Source organism: Phoca vitulina, unplaced genomic scaffold (assembly GCF_004348235.1).
Source record: "Phoca vitulina isolate PV1807 unplaced genomic scaffold, GSC_HSeal_1.0 scaffold48, whole genome shotgun sequence".
Lineage (NCBI taxonomy): Eukaryota > Metazoa > Chordata > Mammalia > Carnivora > Phocidae > Phoca > Phoca vitulina.
Genome location: NW_022589751.1, coordinates 1657482 through 1683948, shown reverse-complemented (window position 1 = coordinate 1683948; position 26467 = coordinate 1657482). Strand labels below are relative to the sequence as shown.

The window sequence follows — 26467 nt, the reverse complement described above, 5'->3', positions numbered from 1 at the left end:
TAATCAGAGGCAAGACATGAACAGTTAATACATATAAAATTAAATGCTAAGATGTCACAAAACAGTCTGTGGTCCAAACATGGGACCACAGGGCCACTGAGGGCCAAACGACTGACACAGACAAGCAAGCAGTCTTAGTCTGACTGAAAAACACGTTAGGACTGAAGGGTCAGAAAGAGCTTCTTCCTGAGAGGAGGGAGCAGGGGAGAAGACCCGGAAATGACGCCTGCAGCGTGAACACCTGTGCCAGCACCCACTTCTGACAGACAGGAGCGTAGGCGAGCGACGGCTTCCTCCCGGCCAAGGGGCTAACTCTGCCAGGGGCCCCTCATTTCAAAGAGGTGAGAGCACTTCCAAAGGTGTCCTTCCACGTACTTTTCGCAAAGGCTTCAGCTTGACCTCCATGATGAACTCGTACTTGCAGAGCTCACAGCAGCGCGTGTCGGAGCTCTTGATCCACTGCTGCAGGCAGGTCTGGTGCACGAAGTGCAGGCTCCCCGTGCAGCGGCAGGGGGTGATCAGAGGGCTCTCGTCATCCCCTTCACAGTGGCAGATCCTGCGGGGAGAGCAAAGCCAGTCGTTACCAGGAGGGCCACATACCAGGGAAGAGGAGGCTTCAGGGGAGGGTCAATCCCCCCAGTGAAAACTTTCAACAACAAACATCACAGAAAGGACCACAAGCACAAAAACACACAAACACGGATGTGAACAATGACTACAAACTAAAAACTTCTAGCTTACCGCACCAACATGGAAAGTCTGGATGGCATTTTGCATCAGAGAGGAAAAAATGATATAAGAAGTGACAAAGCAGTCATTTTTGGTAAGATTTAAGAACTTCACTGAAAGCCAAATTTAAGGCAACATGGAAGCCTCTTTCACAACATGTTAAAATAATTAGAGGAAAAATTTCTGTGTAAAACAAAACTAGCACTCTACTTTCCAAAAATACCAGTGACTTAAAAAGATGATGAACTTGATTTTTAGTCATAATCACTGACTTCACCTTCACACACAATACTACACATCTCTGTCCTCCCTCAGACAGTACACAGAGAAAACACAGGACCTCTCCTGGACCTAAAAACCCCATGAGAAGGTGCCGCCATTTGTTTCTTTTTTGAGGAAGTGATAATTTTAAATCATTCATGATTTCTAAGGGTGCATGCAAGAGGATGTAGCTACTAACCTCAAGGAACTTAACAGACTTTTGAGAAACAGAAGGGTCCGATCCAGCAGCTGGAGAACAGGTAGGGACACCTGGCCTGACAGGAGCTGGGCCCTGGCCAGGCTCACAGCTCTTTGTTTCTGTGAGAGGGGTTTCTGATCCAACTGTTAGAAATGGTAACAGCTGGCCCGGAAGGGGCACCCAGGGAAAGACTGGAATAGGGAAAGCTTGAGAGTGGTGACAAAGAGCGGATTCTGAAAGATTCTGGAAGCCAGACAAGGATGCTGCACATGGGAAGACAAAGGTGGGAAGTGGAGTCAGGACCTGGGCAGAGGTGACCACATCCGAGCTAAAAAGGAAGGAAGGAAGGTGCTGCGGGAGGCCGGCCTCTTCCCATGTACACTGTGTTGCAACTGGAACAAAGGGTAAAAATGAAGCTGGAAGGGGCAGCCAATGCTTAACATCTACATCCTCAAGCTGGAAAACGAGATACTATTTTCTTTCTTCCAATTTCCTTAAGCAAACTCTACTTATTTTTGGTTGAGAAGAGTCAGCTTGGCCTTTAATATGTGTAGCTTCTTCCCCTTTAATCATCTGTGAAACTATCTGGGACCCATCTCATAAAAACTGGTTTGTCAAATGATATCAATACTCCATTGTTCTGGAGAAAACCATTAACCCACAATTGTCTACCAACGCCCCCCCCCATTACTTCATTTTCCTGAAACTTCACATATTAAAAGCAAGATGAGGCCACCGAGGTCTGGGGAGCAGAGCTGGTCAGAATGGTGGTTCTTGGCAAACCAACCTGCAGGCATCCCCTGACGTGGACACAGGAGAGATCGGGGGGCATTTTTCAGAGGGGGGAGAAGGACAATCCAGGTCACTGTCCTTCTCCACTGAGCAGAGGGGCGCCCGCAGGACCTTGCTTTTCCACTTTGCAGATGTGCTGTCCTCAAAGACATCGTCGTCTCCCATCTCATCCGAGCAGAAGCCCGCGCTCCCTGCCAGCCCGCTGGAGGACTTGGCGGTGTGCAGACGGGCGGCACAGTTCTCCAGCTCATGGAACCTGTGCAGGCTGCGGGCGCTCGAGCCGTGTGAGAGCGAGAACAGGTACCGGAGCAGCCGCCGGCTCCGGGACACGGCTTCGCCATCTGCTTTCTCCTCCAAAAGGGGGACGTGCATGCCCCCCTTGCCAGCTTCCACCTCTGAGGCAGTTGATCGATTGGCAGAAAGGGAGGAAACACAAGAATGTTTGGAATTGCCAAGAGGTTTGCGATGCAGTGCTCTTTTTTCCTTTTGGTGGAACCTGTTAATTCTCAGACCCGGATCTGGAGGGAGTATCAGTTTCCCTTCGGAGCAAGTTCTTTCCACATAGTCAAAACTTTCCACAGTATCCTGGGCCTTCTCGCCCACATCGTTTAAGGATTTTGAGAACTTTAGTGTTCTTCTGGCTTTGGTATTGTCAACAGGCTTCAAGGCCTGGGCCCGTTCTGAACCACAGGAATTTCTCTTGGACAATGTGTCTTTACAGATAACTGTCACAGTGAGCCCTTGTGTCAGAGAACTCTGGCAGGGAAGAGCTTTCAAGACAACAGCAGACTGCACGGGACTTTGGTGACAACACTCAGAACACACTGCACTGGAACTGCATGCAGAGAACAGTGGAATAAAAGCACAGGAAGTAAAAACAATCTTAAAAGAGAATAGACATCCAAGTGAAGAAATGAGACTCGTGTGGTAACTTGGTGAGCAAACAGTACATAAACCTGAGCCAGCTGTTTACAGCAAAGGCATACTAACCGAGCAAATGGAAAATCGAGAACCTGCAGACACTTATGCTTATTTCTGGGATGTCACATGAACCCCTACAGCATCTGAAGCAGAGCGTTACCTGCAGATGTCCTGATTGGACGGTGTGACAGAAGAGCGAGGGAAGGCGGACACCGGAGCCGACGCCAACGAAGAACCCCCAGCCTGCAATGACACGCCTCCAGTCAGTTACAGAGGAAAGAGCAAAGGGGACAGTGACACCATCTCCTTCCGAATGGCAATGGACAGAGAATCTAAGAACACCTGCTATTTCCTACTGCTCGCTGAATAATACATATTTAAGGTCCTGATGAGCTGAGGCAAAACAAATCAAACAGCACTCTTTTCTTCTATGGGTGTAAAAGTGTAGCCAAGAACTATTTGAGACTCTACAGCAGCAATACCAATCTCCCGCAGATTCAGTGATCCTTTATTTCCTGAGCATCTAAATTTAATTAGTTCAGGGGCACCTGGGTGGCTCAGTCGGTTAAGCGGCTGCCTTCGGCTCGGGTCATGATCCCAGGCTCCTGGGATCGAGCCCCGCGTCGGGCTCCCTGCTCAGCAGAGAGCCTGCTTCTCCCTTTCCCTCTGCCTGCCGCTCTGCCTACTTGTGCTATCTCTCTGTCAAATAAATAAATTAAAAAAAAATCTTTAAATTTAATTAGTTCATACATAGTCAAGAAATCAAGTACTAGACGGGGGGGGCGGGCGGGGGGAGCTGGCTGGCTCAGTCGGTACAGCATGCAATTCTTGATCTCAGGGTCATAAGTTCAAGCCCCACATTGGGAGCCTACAGAAGGGGAGGGGAAGGGAAGGGAGGGGAAAAGAGAGAAGAGAAGAGAAAAGAACCAGATGGTATATGCAAATGCAAAAGAGATGTGAGGGGCCTTCCCTGCCAGTGCTTACCTTCCCCACCTGGCACTCTTTAACCTGGTTCCAGGGGTAATCCTAATCAGGATGGCTGGATGTGAGTGCTCTCTCCTACTCACCCTACACTGGGTCCAGGACACCTTGCTACCCCGCCACCAGAACTCTTCACACAAAAGGGAGACTAGGTGACCACAGGGCCGCCAATCCATAGCTCGACCTGGGGCCCTGGAGGGGGCTGAGCAAAGAAGGTTCCCAAGAGTTCTAATCATGGGATTGTGATTTAAGAAAAAGAATCAAGATGTAGTGAAAAGAAGGGCCATATGCACCCCAATGTTCATAGCAGCAATGTCCGCAACAGCCAAACTGTGGAAAGAGCCAAGATGCCCTTCAACAGATGAATGGATAAAGAAGATGTGGTCCATATATACAATGGAATATTGCTCAGCCATCAGAAAGGATGAATACCCAACTTTTACATCAACATGGATGGGACTGGAGGAGATTATGCTAAGTGAAGTAAGTCAAGCAGAGAAAGTCAATTATCATATGATTTCACTTATTTGTGGAACATAAGGAATAGCATGGAGGACATTAGGAGAAAGAAGGGAAAAATGAAGGGTGGTGGAAATCGGAGGGAGAGATGAACCATGAGAGACTATGGATTCTGAGAAACAAACTGAGGGTTTTAGAGGGGAGGGGGGTGGGGGATGGGTTGGCCCGGTGATGGGTATTAAGGAGGGCACATACTGCATGGAGGACTGGGTGTTATACGAAAACAATGGATTGTGGATCACCACATCAAAAACGAATGATGTATGGTGACTAACATAACATAATAAAATAAAATTAAAAGAAAATTTAAATTTGAAAGAATGTGTAGCAAAAGGTCGTGACACAGATCAGGGGCTTTGAGGGCTTATAAACAAGCCAAGATGAGAAAAGAGCTCTAGGAGGGTGAAGGAGCACCACAGTGGAAAGAGAAGTGGAAGGAGAGAAACAGGAAGAGTGTACCTCAGCCTCCCAGGGTCCCCCAGCCTCCCACTCCAACCTCTGGGATCCTTGCTACGCCTTCTCTAGACTCAGATTCCTGAGTTCCCATGGCCCTCAGAGCACTATGCATATTCATATAAATGCATTCTTCCCTCCTAAGACAGTCAGCTTGAGTGAGCATCTGCCTCACACACCTAAACAGCCACATGAAAACAGTACCATGAGTCTTATCAAGAGCAAGCCCACATTACCTCCCTACCTTCCCCAGGCACCGCCCCCCCCCAAGTGGCCTTCAGCCCTGCTCCATGATTCGAGGGAGGCCCACAATTCCCTGGCTGAGGTCTAGACCCCACTCTTGCTAAGCCCCATCCCCAGGGGCTGGGTCTCATCCTGGCACTGAAGCTACGGGACCCCTGCCATGGGCCAGCCACCAAGACCGGCAGCACCACTGCCCAGAAGCTCTCCCCATCTGCCCTCCCCAGCAAATGCGCCCACCTGGAGAGAGCCAGACCTGGCAGTCATATTGGGGGCTTCAATGGTCCCGCTCCCCAGCTGGAGAACTAAACATCACTTTAAAATCCAGCTTAACCTGAAACCTGGTCCAAGAAGTTACATGATATCACATTGAATGTGTGTGCTAAAATCCTGCAGTAGTACTCAACTAGCACATCTGCTGAGTCACCAAAGAACCCACATGTTCTAACTGAATGTGGAAAATAGTCGGTTTCCTGGGAGGAGGCAGGTCTCAGACAGGAAGCTGAAATCAAAAGAAAATGGCTTCTCACTCCCGTCCTGAATTCAAGTGACCCATGTCAAAAAGGGAAGTCTGGGGTAGTGATCACATCATCACACGCCCAAAACAGGGGAGTGCTGGGTGGCAGGAGGGAAGAGCCTCAGGACAGAGCAAGGCCTGCACCAGGGAAGCAGCCAGACGGCCCACACCCACAACAGGACCTGGGATCACTTCCCCATGAATTTGGTGTCTCAGGTGGACCCCTGGGAGCTCATACAGTCATGTGTGTACCTGCAGCAAAGCATCATGCCTGTGAGTCGGTGGCAGCGGTCCCAAGCCCCTGATCTGCTTATTTAGGGAAAAAGGAATAGTCTCAACATCCTATCTGTGTCCCTGTCTTCATTTCATCCTCTCCAATCCCACAAAAAATCACGAGACATTTTCAGCAGGTAATGTCCAAGCCTCAACAAGCCTCCCAATTACAGAGAAAAAATTTCTCTTATTAGATCATGAGGTTTCAAGGAAATTTTTTAAAATCTACTTTCTGTTGTTTTATATAAATACAAACCAACAAGGGCACCTGGGTGGCTCAGTCAATTAAGTGTCTGCCTTCAGCAGGTCGAGTCCCACATCGGGCTCCTCTGCTTCTCCTTCTATCCCTCCCCCCTGCTCCTGATCTCTCGCTCTCTCTCTCAAATAAATAAATAAAATCTTTATAAATACATCCATACATACAAACCAACAAATTCCTTATCCTGGCTGACTCCTCCAGTAAGAATGAGAAAACAAGCAAGATTTGTGGGGCCATCACAGATCTCTTAAGAGGCGCCTGCTGTTTCCAGCTAAAGAAGTTGAAGTTCAGGACAAGTCCACATGTAAAACGATCACCAAAGCATAGCATCAACAATTTTAAAAAGCTTAACTTGTTGCTGGTATCAAGCTGAGTAAAATCTATCAACCTACCAATGAGGATTTTAAAGACTGGAATGATCGTCAACAGCAAGGACAAAATGAAGCCTACAAATACAGTTCAAATACAGTGCCAGAGTCCAGCTGGGGACGTTAAGATAAGTCAGGGGCCAGCAGTGCCCCCTCAGAGGCTTGGAGCACTGGACAGCTCTCCCGCTCAGCCCGAGGGCAGAGGGCAGGTGGCAGGGGGGAGGTTACGGGCCAGCACTACTCGCCTTAAGGGAAAAGGAGAGCACCCTCTCTCCTCCAGAAGATCAGACCACACTAGGACTCTGCTGCAAAAGTACGTGTAAATGTTCATAATGAGAACATTCCCATGTGTCGAGAAAACTAAAGCTCTGTGTTCCTGAAGCTCTTTGTTGGTTCTCAAACAAAAGTTCTGGTCATGTAAAGGAATGTAAAGCAATCTCACTACAAAAAAATTTTCGTAAAAAATCCCCTCCTCTTAAGATGTTGTAATCAATTATGCAAACAAACCTCTGGATTCCATCCAGGCCTAAATCCCAGTTGAGTTTATTTCTTAGGAATGACAATTTTAGATAATTTGTCAGTACTCAAGTCACTTAGTGGTTGTCTTTCCTATCAAACTCACTGTTTTAAATTACTTTGTCAAGGCTGCCAAAAACAACCAAAGGAAAACTTCCAATATAGCTTTGGTAGAAGCTGGCGTTTCCTTTTGCAAGAACCTACTGCCGTTGAAACAGACTCAGCAAGTACTTTTCTCCGTCCATGCCAGGAACTTAACCAATTTCACTCAGAGGGACTTTCTCACTGCAGGACACCAGCCGGACCTTCCCCGGCTCTCCTCTTGCTTCACTTCCTTCCCCTGCTCCTTCCAAGAGGTTACTTCCCAACCTCCCTCTCTACCACCCCCTCCCTCCTTCTCTGCTGTAAACCCTCAGTGGATCTTCTTTTCATTTACTGGCAAAGCTACATCTGGGGCTCAGGGCCCTAACAAAAGTGAATTCACCCATCTGATTTACATCAACAGGTATAGGGCCACAAGAAATGGTCTGGTTGGGTTCATTTGCTTTTAAGCCAGGAGCAATTTGAAGAAGGACTGGATAAGGAAGGTAAGAGACAAGCTGGGCTCCTGTTTACAAGTGCCCTCAAACTTAATAGAAAAAAATGGAGAAACGAAGTACAGATGGCTCTTAAAACATAAAAAGATGTTGGGGTGCCTGGGTGGCCCAGCCATTAAGCGTCTGCCTTTGGCTCAGGTCATGATCCCAGGGTCCTGGGATCGAGCCCCGCATCGGGCTCCCTGCTCAGCAGGAGGCCTGCTTCTCCCTCTCCCGCTCCCCCTGCCTGTGTTCCCTCTCTCACTGTGTCTCTGTCAAATAAATAAATAAAATCTTAAAAAAAAAAACATAAAAAGATGCTTAACCTCTCTTACAATGAGAAATACAAATTAAAACTACAATGAGATACACCATCAGCAACAACAAAAAAGTCTGTTTGTTTTGTTTTAAATCAACTAATACCTGTGTTGGCAAACATGTGGGAAAACAGCCATGCTTATACACTGCTGGTGGGAAAGCAAATTGCTTAACTCCAGAAGAGGGCAATTTGGCAATTACTCTCTAAATTACAAATGCACATTCACTTTGTCCCGGCAATTCTTCTTTCGGAATTCATCCCCACACATATGCACAAATAGGTTTGTTCAGCACTGTTTGGGGGAGCAATCACCCGGCATGACCTCAGTGCCCATGGGCCTGGAGCTGACTGAGTCAGTGCTGCTACATCAACAGAAAGGAACACTAGGCGGTCATTCAACGAAGGGAAAGGTACTGTTCTGCCCAGTACTTGGGACGTGGAGGGACAGGCAGAGGGGAGAGCCACACCCTGTGTGCCGGCCCGTGCAGACTATTTATCAACAGGACGGTACACACTGCAAGGCTCCTAACAGTGGTTTCCTCTGAAATGTGGAAGGAGACCAGAGACCCTGGGCAGGAGAAAGAAGTACTTCAATGGAGACCCTTCCCAACCAGTACACCTCTTTTACCATGAACACATATTTCCTAACCACAAATTCATTTTTTAAATAACATGTGATTAAAAGTTTAAGAAGTAAAATAAAACTACAGAAGCACAATCAGCTGTACCGATTTTCCAACTCTGGAAAGGCCTGTGAAGAAATGGAGTTAGTGAGTCATGATCCATAATTTTTATAAATGAAATAAAATAGATGTCAGAATGCATCTGACATCCTAAGGATTAAGTCTTTTGGAGGAATTTTTTCTTTCAGTTGTGTTTGTGAGTAAACGGAGTTTCAATGTAAAAACTGTTTTGTACCAATCATGGTACAAAATAATCATGGTCAAATTTTGATCATGGTCAAAATAATTTGAAAGTTATTACACTATTTCTACAAATACAAAATACCCAAAGAAGAAAAAGAAGACGACGGCTCAATCAGGAGAGCATGTGACACCGTGAGCATGGAGATTTGAGAGGCGCGAGTTCTCACAGCGCCCGAGAAGGAAGGGCTTTCCTCCATGAGGACAGCGTTTCCACCTGTATTACATTCTACCGCTGTGTAACACAGGAGCGCACCCTCCGTGCCTTAAAACCACGCAAATGCTGGATCTGACCCGTAGTGTGATGGGGTTCTCTGCTCAGGGTCTCCCTCCTTTCTGGACGCTCTGGGGAAGAATACACTTCCACATTCATTCGGGTTGGTGGCAGGATGTGGCTGTCAGTCAGGGGCCACCTGAGTTCCCTGTCAATCCCTCCCCATTCTCAAGTCCACTCTTACTTCCAATCTCTCGTGTCCTCTTTTGAGCCACCAGCCAGAGAAAGGGCTCTGCTTTTAAGAGCTCATGTGATTCATACAACATAATATCCTGGGAATGATGCCTCATCACATACACAGGGTCTGGGCATCAGGGTGGGGCATTTTAGAAATGGTGCTTAGCAGACTACCTGACACTTAGTTACTGCTCAGTACATGACTAAATGCTACTGCCGTCCTCACTCCCTCCCAGACCAGGAGATAATAATCTGCTCCTTACTGCCAGCTCAGCAGGCCTGACTTCACATAAATAAAGCCAAATAAAGTCTAACTTGGTTAGACTGCAATACAGACTGACACTGAATTTCAGCAAACTTTCTGCTTAGCACAGAAGTTGCTCTGTGAAAACAAATGCTTCCTTATAAAGAGAGACTCTGATTTCTATAAATACCCAGTTGTATTCAACTTCGAAAATGAGCTACAATTGAAGGAGAGCCAGTTCTGTGGCTGCTCTGATAAATACATGTTGACTCTTGATGAAGGCATGTGCCAAGAACAAGCTTTCACAACAGCAATTAATTAAAACTGACCATTAAGAAAGTAAATATAGAACATATACAATATAGGATTCATGGAGGAGAGTGTACAATAAAAACTACTGAATTCTCAAATGAGTTCCATTATAAATGACTCTCATTACTGCCTAGCAAGTAGTGCTAACATTGAATTCTTTTCTACAGTGGCCTTTTAGAGAGAGTTAGAGTTACGGGAATACTACTACATCCCCAGCACAATGAGGCGCATATATCACAGCACTGTTAGAGGCAAAGGAACCACTGAGGGGACTTTCTCATAGCTCATTTTCCAAAGCAGGCTTTTAGCTGTTGTTGGGAACCTTACAAATATAGCTGGTTTTCAATAAATTACATTAAAGGCAATGATTTCTGAGCAAAGATAACTTCACATTCCCAGAAAGTACAAGTGTAACCATAAAAAGATCCAAAATCACGGTGTTGGGTCACCCTGCACCCCACACCCCCTTGCTCTTCCTGAGGATGCTCCCACACCCCATCCAGCATGACCAGCCCCTCCTAAGATTTCTCCTCAAAAGGGGCTTTTCACTGTCCTTGTAATCCCATTCTTTTCTTTCATAGCACTTATCAAGGTTTATAAAAAGATGTTTCTGGAATAATATGCTGACTCAGAAGCCGCTGCTGTTTAGCCTAGCATAGTGCCTGACACACAGTAGGTGTTCAAGGAATTTGAATGTTTTAATAAAATAAGTGCACTCTGCAGTGACTGCCTATTCATAGATGTAAAACAGGTTCTCCAACTTGTTGGTCTCAGGACGCCTTTATGCTCTAAAAAATTACTGAGGCCCCCAAAGAGCTTGTGTTTATGTGGGTTACATCGGTCAATCTTTACTATATTAGAAAACTTTAAAACAAAAGGGGCACCTGGGTGGCTCAGTCAATTAAGTGTACAACTCTTGATTTCAGCTCAGGTCATGATCTCAGGGTCGTGAGAACTGAGCCCTGAGTCTGGCTCCTCGCTGGGCATGGAGCCTGCTTAAGATTCACTCTTTCCCTCTCCTTCTGTCCCTCACCCTCCTCTCTCTTTCTAAAAAGAAAAGAGAACTTTAAAACACAAGGCCACCAGCACACATTCCATTAGTGTCAGAGAGAAGATGTCATCTCGGATGCTACATGGCCCTGGGAAGCTCCACTGTACACTCATGAGAGAGTAAGAGTGAAAAGGCAATTAAATAATCTGCTAGTGTTATTATGACACTGGTTTTAACCTTGCCCCTTCCCCCTCAAGAAGACTCAGAACTAAGTTTTGAAAACCGCTGGTCTAAAGCTTTAGCCAAAAATGAAATTATAAGCAGTCAGAAGAAAAAATATATATGAAAACATGGTCAATCTCTGCAAAAGGTGAGCCAAAGAGCAAAACAGTGCCCATGGCACTCCATCAGGATCCCAAGTGAGGTTACACCATGTTGGTGATGCCACTCAACTCCTCCGAGTCACTTCCCTGTTCCTGCCACAGGAAAGTATCTTGTCTTTGGGATAGATGTTTTCTTCAATATAAATTAAGAAAGGTATATTTTGGCTTGTACTTAACCTATAAGTCTGAGCAACCTAAGTCTGTCACTGGTCAACTTTGTATTTAGAAACACAGAGAAGCAGACACCAGTCTTGACAACCATACCACAGTGTGGCCTCCTTCCTAAGGCTGTATGTACGTCTACACATGACATTGTACTATAACTCATTCCTATGAAATGGCAGCAATAACTAGAAAATATTCAAGAGATCTAGGAGAGCCAATGCTTAAATTCACTCAGATCTCCTTGCCAAACAATAGAACAGCAGTAATTTTAGGTGCCCGCTCAACAGGTCTGGTCTGACTTGGACCCAGGAATATCTGATTAACCAGAGGCACATAACGCTTATGGTATCTGAATAAAACTACACAGAGCTCTAAAATATTCTACCAGGTACCAGCCTTCAGCAAATGTCAGAGCCTAGTATGACTAATTGCCTGACTGCAGAAAGGACAGTACCCGTGCTCCAGTTTTCATGACGTATGTCTAGCTTTTCACTACCATCTCCTTATAAGTGCTACCAATCTCATGAACTTGCTCGAGAAACTGTGCCACCTGGACCAAGTTCAATTCTCAGGGTCAAGTGAGAATGCGTCCCTCAAGGTAAACTAATGCCATGTCCGTATGCTAAGAGAGGCCTGAGCAGAGGCTCTAGAAAGTCCAGCCTCTACAATGAGCGTGGCCTAAGCAAATTCCTGGTGCCTGAAAAAATTCCAGTCGGACTGAGTTCAAGCACCCCCAGGGAATTCCAGCCTCCCTGTAAAGAGTTTTAGGCCAAAGTGCAGTGGTCCTCACTGGAGTGCCCCCAGCCGACATGGTTGACAGGCCCCCTGCAGTTGGGCACAGCTATGACAGTCATCACTCCCAGCACATCTGCCTTTCATTTCTACCTATTGTTTTGGATTTCTCAGGGAGGTGACAACCATTTTCTACAGTTTAATCCCATCCTGGCTGGCTCCTTTTCACTGTTTATGTCCTGCTGTAAGTAGCCCCTCCTCTGCCACACCTTCCCCAAGCACCCTTCTAAACTTTGGTTCCTTGTCATTCTCTACCTCAGCCCCTTGTCTTTTACCTTCATAATAATTCTCCCCAGCTGCCCATATTTTCTGGAGGTCTGCTTACTCATCTCTTTCCTGTTTGGTTCAGCATTCAGAGCACAATGCTTGGCATAGAGTTAGTTAAGTGTGGGACAAAATCTGAACTTTGTAATCCTCGTATATGCTGCACTGGGCCCCCTTGTCTACGTTACAGATGACGATACCTCAATGCTGAGGATATCTTGCGCGGGGCGATAAGAGAGCCTTTAGGTGGGGGGCCATTGTGGTACGGTTCCCCTGGACAGGGAAGCATATCACCTCACTCTGAAGATTTACCGGTAAACGAAATACAACAGAGTACCCGCTTAGCGTCATTACCATTAATGCAAAACCAAGTACTGGGTGAAGACTTTGCGATCAAAACTGCTTAAATGTTCCAATATTCTCCCTTAATTTAACTAAGAGGATCGCACCTGGATGCCCATTTTAAAGGCAGAGGAGCCGTCTAGCCACCTCTCGCACATTCCACCTAACCTGCCTGTTTCCTTCTTTGAAAGGGGAGCGTGGTTTCTGAGGCTACAACAAAACATGGGGAGCCTCTAACAAACACTGAATGAGACACCCCATCACTCCGTAACAAGATCTAGATGGAACACGAGGAGACAGATGAAGGTTTATTTTTACCTGCTCTCAATCTTGACTTCATGTAACTTCAGTTACCAGTAAGCGGTAAACTGCGGGAACATAATACACACTGCAGGTGACTGACTACCCTGGACACAAACTAGCACTGAACTCAGCTGGAGGCGGAGTCAGCAGAAAATGTTTCCTACGAGAGACAACGGAGATTTCAGGTAGCATAAAACATGTGTGTGTTCTAACCTTTTTTTGTATCTTCTGTCTCAAGGGTATGAAGCATCTGCTTAAGTATGTCTGCTATACTGAAAATAGAGTTTTATGTGCCATGGCCTAAAGTGGCCTCAAACAACAGGTTCATTTTATAAATATTGCAAGAAAGAACTGCGTTCTCAAAAACAAAGTTACCTTTCATAGCAGTCCCGCCCTCCCTCCCCAACCCCATGTAACTGGTTCATGCCTAACAACTCCACATTATACAACTTTCTTATCTCAGAGGGGTACATTTTGCAACAAAATTTCATGCTGATGGTTCATTGGGAAGTAATGTGTGCATAACATACCACTCCTGAGATTTCCCTCTGACCCCAGTTCAGTGGGCAGGAACTCCTGCTCTGAAAATAGAAGAGGTCCACATCTTCTTGGCCCTACTATATGGCAGAAAGCTGTGAAGTTTTCACAGTTACCCTGTTTCTGAAAGAAAGTGTGGAGCTAAAATTGCTTTTTAAGAAAACTCCAACCCTGCCCACAGGGAAGTGTCACATCAGTGGCCATGTTTGTTTTGATCATTTTATGCCAGTACCCAGCTCAGTGCCTGGCACAAAGAACACACAATAAAAATGTATGCAAGAAGGAAGAAAGGAAAAGGCCAGAGTTTTTATTAGATTTCTTAATTTCCACCCCAGTTGATATTTATTTTAAAGTATGTAGTCCTGCTTTTGATCAGTAATAAAATAATAATAGCTATCATCAAGAACTATCGTGACCCAATTCACCTAAGATCACCAGGGTTCAACAAAGTTTGACTACAGTTAGTTCACGGATTCACTGCAATGAGGGAGCTGCCCTAGGGTTCCTTGCAAACATTATCCCCAAGACTCACAACAACCATGAAGGTTGTATTATTCCCTAATTTTACTCAACAGGAAATTAAAGTTCAAAGAAGTATCCTTCCTCAAAGTCACATGGCTAGTAAATCCTTGTCCATCTAACTCCAAAACTATCACAAGGCAACTCAGAATATCACAACCCAATTTGCACCAAGCCCCTAAAATGTTCCTATAGACACTGTAAGCCAGTGGTTTACAAACATTTTTTTTAAACTGTAAGAGGAAACTTCCCTTCAAATAAAATCTTACTAAAACCATAAACAGACATATATTTGAGGCACAGGGTGTTGATTCCTTCAGAACTGCCCTCATCATTGGGGCAAGGCAATAGGGGCTACTATGTACTTTTAAAATGTTTAATTCAACTTAACCAGACAGGCCATCTGGACCTGCATCTTCTCACTTTTCTTGATGCTTAAACGTTGGACAGCTCCTTCAAAGGTGGTAGGACAAAACTGGCCTTTTAATGCAGACAGTAATGATCTACCACTACACAGTTCTATTAACTCCCATATTCCTAGCTGAACGAAGAGCAAAAGAAAAGAAATGGAGGTTGGAACAGGAGGGATTATTTGTTGAAAGGTATTCATTTGAGATGGCCAAAGCCTGTGGCTTGAAAGATTGTTCTCACTGTAGGATTCCTTGGATCAGGAATGCACCAAGGAGCACTCTACATAGCCTTCAGTGTCATACTGAGCACTATGGACTTTTCTTTTTATGCAAAATTAAGTGGATGGACGATATGGTGAGATCAGAAATATGCCTAAGAACAGACTGATTGTCTCAAAGGATTTGCTAGATTCTACTTTTTAGTTAAAAAAAAAATAGGGTGATATAAATGAGAGTATCTGTATAGTTTGAAAATTAAAATGGCATATAATGTGGCTGTTTATTTCTGAGTACTCAGGAGGCCTGAGACAGAAGGACATGTTTTGTCACATTGTTCAGATCCTCCTGTCAGGATCTGTGTCAGTGTTTGGCTGGCTGACAAAGACATGGGGAGAAGACCCCTCTCTGCAAGGAACCTACATGGACATACTGCACGGACGACAAGGTGGCCGGAGCCCATGTCTGGGCTGAGAAATGAGCGGTGCCTGCAAACAAGTTTGCCTGCTGGCTCCTGGGTCACCCATAGCAGCTGATGTGCTCCTGACAGGCTAGTCGAGTGACTACACCACAGGTGTGTCCGGTGCTGCTGGATGGCCAATTCACCCTCTCAGCCCTCATTTTCCTAGGCACTTTCCAGCTGGAGGTAGCTCTGTGATCCAGTTCTGGCCAGTGAAATGTAAGCAGCAGTCAGGCAGCTGGGTGGGGCTTCTGGGGAAGTTTTTTGCCTTCCCGCTGAAAAGGGTCACTCCCAGCTGACAGACCCCACCATCCTTCATCATTCTTCTTATTCCTGCCAAGGCCACGGCCATGGTACCTGGAGGTCCAGCTCCCATCTTAAGGCCACGAGGCACTAAAACATGAGGATGACAAAGTGCTAAGGAAGGTGGCACAGAGAGGACAAAAAGTGCCTGAGTCCCTGATACCACCTGGGAGCAACTGCATCAACCTTGAAGCACCTACCTCCAGACACACTTTGTCATCAGGACCACATAAATCCAGAACTACTGAGGTCACCAGAGCTGGATTTTTGTTACTGTCAGTCGAATGCACTCTTAACTGAGGGCACAGCTTCTCTGGTGACTGAGATTTTTTTTTAACCTGAGAGTAAATGATTTCCACTGGAAGAAACAGGGTGTTCTCCTATTAGTCACTAACCTCAACACACATTCAGAATTGCCTCGCTAGAAAAACGTAACAGCCATATACCTCACTGTATGGTCCTAGAGCAGATTAAAGAACTGTATCAATAACTTCGCATATTGAAAAGTAAAGAGTATACACACATGCAAGATAGAAGAAACCAAACTATGAAAATAACATACTTCACTGGCACTCTACCTTAGAAATGTTACTTGAATGACTCATGGAATGTCCCAAAGTCTTCTCATTCTGCAAGAAAATGAAACAGGTGATTAAAATGTGCAGAGAATAAGTAATTACTCATAACAATCCTCCTGACAATCATTCCCTCAACTAGAATTTGCTGAGCCCAAACTACTATGTACTAGCAAAAATGAATGACACAGTAGTCCTTGCCTTAATGGAACTTAAGTTAACAAGAACAGGAATTTGGAATTAACTAAAAATAAAAGAGCTCTAGGTGTCTTAAGATACATTCAAATGGAGGTTCAGAGGCAAGAAACTGCATGTTGAGTTTTATCTGAGGTGGTCCATGCCATAAGGAGCCACTGTAGGATCAGGAAGAAGAAAGTGGGATAGCTGACCCCACCCAGGTCGTCTGGCTGTCAAAGTGTTGGGTACTCAACAGGGATATCCCACAGCTCACATCTATTCCCTCAAGCCTGTTTCTCCTCCTGGATTAGAGAAATCTGAGAGTCATGCTAGCCTCTTCCACCTTTAGTCACAAAGTCTTGTATCAAATTCTTCCTGTTTAACGTCTCTCAAGCTCCAATCTCCACGCCCCTACCCCCACCCACAAGCACGGTCAGACTTCAGCGAACAAGCAAGCAACACAGCGCCCCCAGGAGAGGCTGGAGCCACTTACACCAAACCCCACCCCCCTGCACTGGCAGGGGCATCTTTACTAGGGCAGGTCTGACTGTGAGCCACCAGTGCAGTGGGCCTCTCCCCCAGAGGACCAACACAGGCCCCCTGCAGGTACCAAGTCTACTGATCATACAGTGCTCCAAAGTGTTGGCTTCAGTTCTGCTGGAAACAGGACTGGGCTTTCTTTTTTTTTTTTTTTTTTCCTTTAGAATCAGGCTTACAGTTTTTTGTTTGTTTCCTTTCTTCATTTTTTGGATCAACCTTTCTTTTTTCTTTCTTTTTCTTTGGAGTCAGACTTAGTTTTTTGTCTGTCTGTTGGTATTTTTGTTCATTTTCCTTTTGTCTTAGATCAGGTTTTTTCTTTTTTCTTTTCCAGGCTTATTTTAACAAACAAATCAAAGCACACTTAGTTAAAGGTCCAAACACTCCCCACTGCAAGCAAGGAGGAACTCTGCAGAGGACTGACCTGTGGGAAAGAGTAGCCAAAACACCAACAGCATACACCAGAAACACTTCCTGAAGCACCAGGCCCTGGACAGTGTATGATCCCCTTCTTAATATAGCATTACTCTCAGGAGCAGAAAACATAACAAGATTTCATAACATGCAAAAGACAGAAACCTAGACAAAATGACAAGACAGAGGAATTTTCCCCAAAAGAAAGATCAAGAAGAAATCACAGCCAGGGATTTGCTCAAAACAGATATAAGCAATATGTCTGAACAAGAATTTAGAACAACAGTCATATGAATACTAGCTGGGCTTGGAAAATGCATAAAAGACACCAGAGAAACCCCCATCTTGCAGAGATAAAAGACCTAAAAACTAGTCAGGCTGAAATAAAAAATGCTATAACTGAGATGCAAAACCAATTGGATATAATCACAATGAGGATGGAAGAAGCAGAGGAATAAATAGGTGATATAGAAGATAAAATTACGGAAAATAATGAAACTGAAGAGGGAAAGAAAACTATTAGGTCACAAATACAGACTTAGGGAACTCAACAATTCCATAAAGCGCAACAATATCCATATCATAGGAGTCCCAGAAGAAGAGTGAGAAAAAAGGGCAGTAGGTTTATTTCAACAAATTATAGCTGAGAACTTCCCTAATCTGGGGGAGGAAACAGGCATTCAAATCCAAAAGGCACAGAGAACTCGCCTCAAATTCAAAAAAAACAGATCAACATCAAGACATATCAGAGTGAAACTTGCAAAATACAAAGATAAAGAGAATTCTGAAAGCAGCTAGGGACAAAAGGTTCTAAATCAACAAGGGCAGACACATAAGGTTAGTAGCAGACCTGTTCACAGAAACTTGGCAGGCCAGAAGAAAGTGGCATGATATATTCAACATGCTAAATGGGAAAAATACACAGCCAAGAATACTTTATCCAGCAAGGCTGTCATTCAGAACAGAAGGAGAGAGAGTTTCCAAAACAAGCAAAAACTAAAGGAGTTTGTGAACACTAAACCAGCTTTGAGAGAAATATTAAAGGAGACCCTCTGAGCAGGAAAGAGAGAGGAAAAGCAACATAGAAAGGAACAGAGACAATCTACAGGAACAGCAACTTTACAGGTTATACAATGGCACTAAATTCATATCTATCAATAATTACTCTGAATGTAAACGGACTCAATACTCCAAAGACACACGGTATCCCAATGGATAAAAAAACAAGATCCATGGATATGCTGCTTACAAGAGACTCATCTGAGACCCAAAGACACCTCCAGATTGAAAGTGAGGGGATGGAGAACCATTCATCATGCTAATCTCCAATCTCATTTATATTTCTACTGTCAATGCCTTAGGTTTAGTTTCTCTTCATTTCTCACTTGAAATTCTTGAATACCTTCCTAACTTATCTTCCTGCTCTGAAAGTGACATCCCTGATACATAATTGCTATGGACTGCATTGTGTCCCCCCAAATTTGTATGTTAAGTTCTAGGCCCTCATACTCAGAATGTGACTATATTTGGAGCTAGGGTCTTCAAAGAGGTAATCATGTTAAAATGAGGTCATTAGGGTGGGACTTGATCCAATATGAATGGTGTTCTTATAAGAAGCTGAACTTAGGACATAGGTACACACAGAAGGAATAGTATCATGTGAAGACACAGGGAGAAGGCAGGGGCAGCTATCTGCAAGCCAACGAAAGAGTCCTCAGATGAAACCAAACCTGCTGACACCTTAATCTCAGACTTCTAGCCTCTAGAACTGTGAGAAAATTAATTCCTGTTGCTTAAGCACCCACTGCCTGGTTATTTTTTTATGGCAGCCCTAGCAAATAATACAAGAATCTTCCACACTATAACTTTCTTAAAAAAAAGAAAATCAATAAATGTTCGAAATATAAATCTGATTCTCTAAAAATAAGAAAGTAACTCTCCCTGAATCCAGTATTCCTTGCTCTGAACCCAAATGAGTAAAAAAAACAAAAATAGAAACTATTACCAATGGAAGAGATTATCTCACTTGTATTTTTAAGATTATCATATTCTCTACTCATCTCACATGCTTTACAATAACCATGGGGAAGACCAGAGAAGTTTGAGATGTAATTAGCAGGTAAAATTCTTTTGGTCAGTCAGTAATACAAAGGAGCTAGTGGATCATTTTAAAACTACTTTGAAAAGAGTTGATTCCATTCCACCAAGCCTCTCCTTAAAGAGAACTAGCAATCAAGAAAAGTTTAACTTTCCCCTTTCCCACAACCCACCAAATGACATACTGCCTTGACTTTGGTACACTTGGCTTTTGAACACTTGACAACCCTAAAATGTTAGTGAAGAAACATTTCAAGAGCTCCCAAGTGGCCTGCCAACCAGCACTTGTTTTAGCAATGTTGTCTTGTCTTTACAGCAATCTGTCTGTGCAATTTTTTTGAGTATTTTCATTATATTCTATTTTATAAATCTGAGTGAAAACAGAAGTTCAAATCTCTTAAGTGTAATACAATACAGACACTGCTATTAAATGTTTAGCATCAATGGAATGTTTCTTGGTCTTAAGCTAGTCAATTAGATAGTTCTAGGAAAAAAACAAAATTATAAAGTACGTTCAAAGTGTTGACAATGTCAACAAAGACTATTTCTAAAAGACCAAAAGAATCAGAAATTTCATTCATTCATCTTATTCATGCATTCACTCACTGGGAGTGGGGAGTCTCTCTGTCCACAGCACAGGTAAATCTGTAACCATTCAAGTGTCATTCATGAATCAACAATGTTCGATGGACAAACAGAGGGCACTGCTGTGTATCCACGCTTAAAGGCTCATCTACTTGCAATTTACTACTAAATTTTAATTTACCTTACTAAATTAAAACAAAGATACCATATGCCCTGGAATATCTGTACAGAAAATCATTATAACCACTATGACATTACCCTCTATCTTAAAGGAAATGGCCAGTTTAACACCACCTGAAATCTACAGAGACGTTCTGAGGTACTAAGGGAAGCAGTAATTTCTATCCCTGACTTTTTTGACATTTATGATTCCATACAGAGGGGTTACTGGGGTGGGGAGAGGCCTAGGTATTAAGCTAGGTAACATTATAAATCCAGACTGAGATCTGAAAGTTGCTCTTTACCTTATGAACTTGAGAAATAAATTTAATGATGTAAGCCTGTATCCAGTTTTCCTTGTTAGAACAATTCAATATTTTACATTGGTAAAAATCAAACAAATTATCTAGCCCCAGAACATACAGATGTTTTAAAGCCTGAAACCTGTCAACATTTAGAATTGCTTCATCATTACTTGGCAGAAAATTAACAATACAGTTCCAACAGACCATTTTTTTTTTCCTTTAAATACTACTACATTTATTCGGACTTACTGAAAAAAATCTAAGAAGTTCAGGACCATAACAGACTTATTTTTCAGGAAGCAAATCCCAGGATTCATTCAAACCAGTGACTCATTCATTCCATACTTATTTACTATTTGACTAACACATGCAAACAACTGTATTAGGCACAAAACATGGACAAAAATAAATCTGACTCCTAAACCTGTTCTAATGATGATGTTAATTAACCACAGAACTTCTTTGAAATAGTGTTTCAATGAGAAATACACAACCAGGGAAGAAAATGAATAAAAAAAATTTTAAATCATAAAAAGCACAAACATGAATTATATCAGGACAGTGGGTGACACCATTCTTTCCTACAGTCACATTGGCATGTTTCTGAATGAAAAGAAGGAAAGGTTACCAAACATCAATGTCAAGAACTGGAATTAGCCATTCCAAAGAGAAAAAGAGTTCCATTCCAGTTCAAGACAAAACTAAGCTTCAATGCCCAAGTGATACAAACCTTAGCAAATTATTTTAATATAGTTAGTCACTGCTTAATGGGTCCGCCATTTTATAATCCTGGGAGAGATCAAAGCCTCACTGCTGATAGCAAAAACTGTTACCTTCTTTCCTCAGAGAAGGCACCTGGAGATGCCACACTGTGATAGCACATGCTCCCCTGGCTTGGTGGGCTCTTGTTGTCTACATTAAAAAGAAGAGTTCCTCAGAACACAGCTCCATGCCCTCTTCTCATTTGTTGTCTCCCTCAGACCAGTGCTTCTGAAACTTTGTGCACCTGAATCATTTAAGGATCTTTGTAAAATGTAGATGGTGATTTGTTAGTTGTGAGGTGGGTTGAGATTCTGCATTTCCAGTCAGCTCCCAGGTGACTCCCATGCTGCTGGTCCCCGGACTACACTTTAAGATGCAAGTTTCTGGGCCAGAATAATCCATAAAGGCTATGATTCATTTTTTTAATTGAGGTATAACTGAATATGACTCATTTTTTAAAGAGCAAATCATGACTACTGTAAAAGTAAATTTCTGCATAAAAGATGGTAGTGAGCTCACAACTGAGTTAATACAAATAAATCAATCAGGAAACAGACTGATACATACACTGGGAAAGACTGAGTCTGAGGGTGTGAGAAAGAAAAGTTTTATTAATGTAAGAAGTTACCAAATCACAAAGATAAAGAGAAGCTCTGTTGAAGAATAAGGGACATTTCACAATTTACTCAGTCCTGTCAATGGTGTTTTGCAAGTCCATGTGTGGCTCCAACAGAATGTACCTTGAGGGTAGAACAGAGATGCAGAGCCCACAGAGACCAAACACGCCCTGGAAAGTAGAAGCCAAGAATTAACGAGAAGACAATGAGGTGAGATGTCTAAGCAAGTTTTGAGGATTTTGTATAAAGGAGTCAAACAATAAAACTTCATGTGGGAGTGTACCTGAAACTCTGACCAGGACCAGTCATTTAAAAAAAAAAAAACAACCACATACACACACACAAACAAACAAGCAAACAAGCAAAAAAACAAAACAAACAAAAAACTGTGTAACAGACATACTATGTATCTACCCATATCCATCCCTACCAATAGAACAAATTTGTTCTGGGCAGCAATGGATCCAACTAAAAGTTCTCACTTTCTCACTCTATTTTGCAATTATGGGTAAATATATAAGAAAGTTCTCCCTAAAGACATTAAACTTGAGGTTATCTGAGAGAACAGTCTGCTTTCTTGATGTAGCAGCCACTGCTCCTTTCTCCAGCATTCCTTCTTTCCTGAGTCAACCTGGAATAAAGATGTCAAGCCAGGAGGTACAGAAGTCACCTTGAGACCATGAGGAGAAAAAGTATACACAGAGGTCTCCGACTTTTTGGTCTCAGGACACCTTTACAAGTAAATTACTGAGGACTCCCCAAACCTTTTTTTTTTTTTTTATAGATTTATTTATTTGACAGAGAGAGAGAGACACAGCGAGAGAGGGAACACAAGCAGGGGGAATGGGAGAAGGAGAAGCAGGCTTCCCGCGGAGCAGGGAGGCCGCTGCGGGGCTCAATCCCAGAACTCTGGGATCATGACCTGAGCCGAAGGCAGACGCTTAACGACTGAGCCACCCAGGCGCCCATCCCCAGACCTTTTGTTTGTGTGGATTATATATATTGATATTTGCCATATTAGAAATTAAAACAATTTTCGGGCGCCTGGGTGGCTCAGTTGGTTAAGCGACTGCCTTCGGCTCAGGTCATGATCCTGGAGTCCCAGGATCGAGTCCCACATCGGGCTCCCTGCTCAGCGGGGAGTCCTCTTTTCCCTCTGAGCCTCCTCCCTCTCATGCTCTCTGTCTCTCATTCTCTCTCTCGCAAATAAATAAAATCTTAAAAAAAAAAATTAAAAAAAAATAAAACAATTTTAAAAATATGAATCTCTTAATTCAATTAGAATAATTAAACCCAGTTAATATAAATTTCTATGAAAAACAACTATTTTTCTGAAAAAAAAAGCGAGCAGAGTAACATAGTTTTATATTTTTGTAAATCTTGTTCTTGTCCAATTAATAGAAGACAGCTGAATTCTATCTGCTTGTACATTCAATCTCCTCTGTTGTTTTGACTGAAATAAATGAAGAAAGTTTCACCTTATACAGTTATGTATTTATAAAAGGAATGTGTATTTAATAACCATTTGAGATAATTGGATATTCTTTGTACTACACAAAAACTCAACAAGTAATTAGCTGTGATGTACACTCTTATATGATATTAATAAATTTTTAATATTCCATTAAAATCAATTGGTCCCTCTTCTACTTTGAATTGATCTCTTAATCATGCATGACTTTATAACATCACACTAAACTGGTCATTTAGAAATTACTCGTTCACTGGGTTATGCAAATCTTCCAACAAGACTGACACATTTCATTATGCAATATGAAAAAAAACCACACTCATTAATATGACCATCAGAGTCTATAATTACTGAAAAGCTACCAAGCTCACAGTGGTGGATACAAGTTTTCCAAAATCCTAATTTTTGCTTAGAGACTTCAAATTTTTTCATCGGCAAAAAAAACTGTTACTTGAAAGGAAAGACTGGCTCATTCATTCAATTTAGAGAAAATGTCTGCCAAATATCCAAGTCAGAATAAACCAGAGTTTGACTGCCAGTAATTCTTTCAGGTAAAAATTGTATTCCATTAAAATTGACTAGTTAACTTAGCAACTCAATCACAGAAGTGCTTTGTCTTGAGTCAACCACTGCACTTCGGTATTCAGTAGAAATGATTTATACCAGATATGCAAAAATGGAATAAAACACATAATCTATAATGAGAACAGTCAATTAAGAGTGACATACATATTAAAATGAGCAGAAAATGAAATCAAAGTATTATTATAATTGTCTTCGAAATGTTCCCAAAGTTAAAGAGACATAAGATACAGGAAATATATCAAACTTCCAAAGATAAGCACTAAATAAGCTACACAAAGAGATACACTCATTAACCCACACATAAAACAAAAAGAAATTCTTAAAAGTGTTCAAGTAGCCCACATGATGGTAAGAGAGGGGCAGGACTCAAGCATGACACATTCTATTCTACCAACTCCATGTTCTGGAAGCCATGTTCCAAGCACAAGTGATTCAGAAGCAGGTCTGGGCTCCATTCTGTACAGTGCCCACTAGCAGAGCAGAGGCTCTACTCTAGGCATGGCAGACTGGGTGTAATGCAGCCCAACGTTGTTCAACCCAACAGACTGATAGGGTAGAAGTTCCACACCAAGAGAGGCAAGCCAAGAAAGCCACAGGCTACTGCCCTACATAAAGCAGGTACATCACTCCAAAAGATGTGGGCCACTCCACCTGTCCCCAGCTCTAGAGCACAAGCTTAGATTTTGCAAAGGTGGAAAGGCAGGCCAAAAGAACAGAGAGCTCGTAAGCTGTCTCCAAGGAAACAAACATTAACTGGAACAGAATATGTAGAAATTCCAGTCTAATGGTACTGGCAAAAATGATGGCATTTTAGGTGGCTAGTAGCTCTAAGAGAGCAACAAGCAAAACCATAAAACAACTAAAAGTGTACCACATAAAACCATGGACAGAGACAACTAAGAAGGTCCTCCTGAGGATGGAAGAAACCTCAAATACTGGCCTCAAAAACAGCTGCAGCAAAGGAATCTGCATTTACTTGGATCAGACCATGGAACAATGCCCTAGGGAATTGTCCAAAATAGCAGTGCAATCAGCCAGCAGTTAATGGAACTAAAAACTGAGTGTGAAATCAACAGAGACAAGAAAACTTAACAGGTCAGGGAGACAGACAATCAAAAACCACTGCTATAAACAGTCATCCCAACTTGGGAGAGTACATGCTCAAGGCTTACCCCTCTGAGAAGCAAAATCAGAGACTATGTATTGTGAGGAAAACAGATTTTACTATAAAATCCAGCCAAGTTACTAAACAACAACCCACAGGAGGTGGGGGGGGGGGGTGAAAGAATTTTAATTCAAAGACGCAAAAAAGTATTATCTAAAATATACAGCATTGAATACAAAAACTACAAGACTTGCAGAGAAAGAGGAAAGTATGACCCAAACAGGAAAAAAGGGAGGTAACAGAAAAGGCCCTTCAGAGGGCCCACAAATTGTCTTTAGTACACAAAGGCTTAAAAGTAGCTATTATAAATATGTTCACAGAACTAAATGAAGCCATACTTAAAGAGGAAAAGGACGATATGATGACAATATCTTATCCAACTGATGAAAGCAATACAGAAATACAAACTACAAAAAATGAACATGAAAAATGTGGAATTGAAAAGTACAATAACTGAAATGAAGAGTTCATCACAGGCATTCAACAGCAGATTTGACCTAGCAGAGGAAAGAATCAGTAAACATGAAGATGGATCCTAAGAGATTATGCAATCTGAAGAACAGAGATCAAAAAGAATAAAGAAAACTAAATGGAGCCTTAGAGGAACATGGAACATAATTAAGTACACTAATATATCTATAATGTGAGTACCAGGGAGAAAGAAGAGAGAAGTGGAGAAAATATATTCAAAGAAATAATGGCTGCAAAGCAAACTCCCAAAATTTGATAAAAACATTAATCTCCACATCCAAGAAGCTAAATTAAATTGTAGTAGGATAAAAGCAAAGGGTCCCACATCCAAACACAACAAATTAACATGCTGAAAGACAGAGAAAACCTTGAAAGCAGCAAGGGAAAAAATAACTAGTTATATACAGCAAAATCCCCCAAAAATTAATAGCTGATTTCTCATCAGAAACTATGGAGGCCAGAAGATTGAGGGGGGGAGCCATATTTAGAGAACTGAAAGAAAAAGAATTTTAACCAAGAATATTATTCCAGCCAACCTATCTTCAATAATGAAGGCAAAATAAAGATATCAAGAAGATATCAAGAATGACAAAAACTGAGAAAATGCAATACTAGCAGGCACACCTTAAAAAGGAATATTAAATTGAAGTTCTTCAGGCTGAAAACAAGTAACACCAAACAATAACTAGAAACTATATGAAAAAAAAAGAACGCCAAAAAAACTAATTATATAAAAATAAAAGACAGTATACACATATATATTTCTCGTCCTTTCATCTCTTAAGTAATTGTAAAGGGAATTATACAAAAACATGTATATATTGTATTGTTGGACCTATAACATAAAGAAATGTTAATATATTTGACAGTAACAAACAAAAGAGGTAGGTGGTACAAAACTGTATTGGCAAAGTAAGTGACACCAGATGACAACACAAATCCACGGGAATAAATGAGAACAAGAAATGGTAAATAACTTTAAAAGAACAAACTCTGTAAATGCTCTTTCT

General features: G+C 42.5%; 1 protein-coding gene across 4 annotated transcripts in view; it reads right to left on the bottom strand.

The window, feature by feature from the left end:
* The window catches only part of MARCHF8 (membrane associated ring-CH-type finger 8), a 133683-nt gene that overhangs the window by 2727 nt on the left and 104489 nt on the right, over window positions 1-26467 (bottom strand). For 3 of the 4 annotated variants that reach the window (XM_032432202.1, XM_032432203.1, XM_032432204.1), the window contains 4 exons: window positions 16116-16166; window positions 3063-3145; window positions 1977-2816; window positions 376-556 (listed from right to left, as the gene is read on the bottom strand). In XM_032432202.1, coding sequence (XP_032288093.1) covers window positions 376-556; window positions 1977-2816; window positions 3063-3145; window positions 16116-16166 — 1155 coding nt within the window. The remainder of the gene's footprint in view (window positions 1-375; window positions 557-1976; window positions 2817-3062; window positions 3146-16115; window positions 16167-26467) is intronic. The other variant, XM_032432205.1, reaches the window with a different exon arrangement.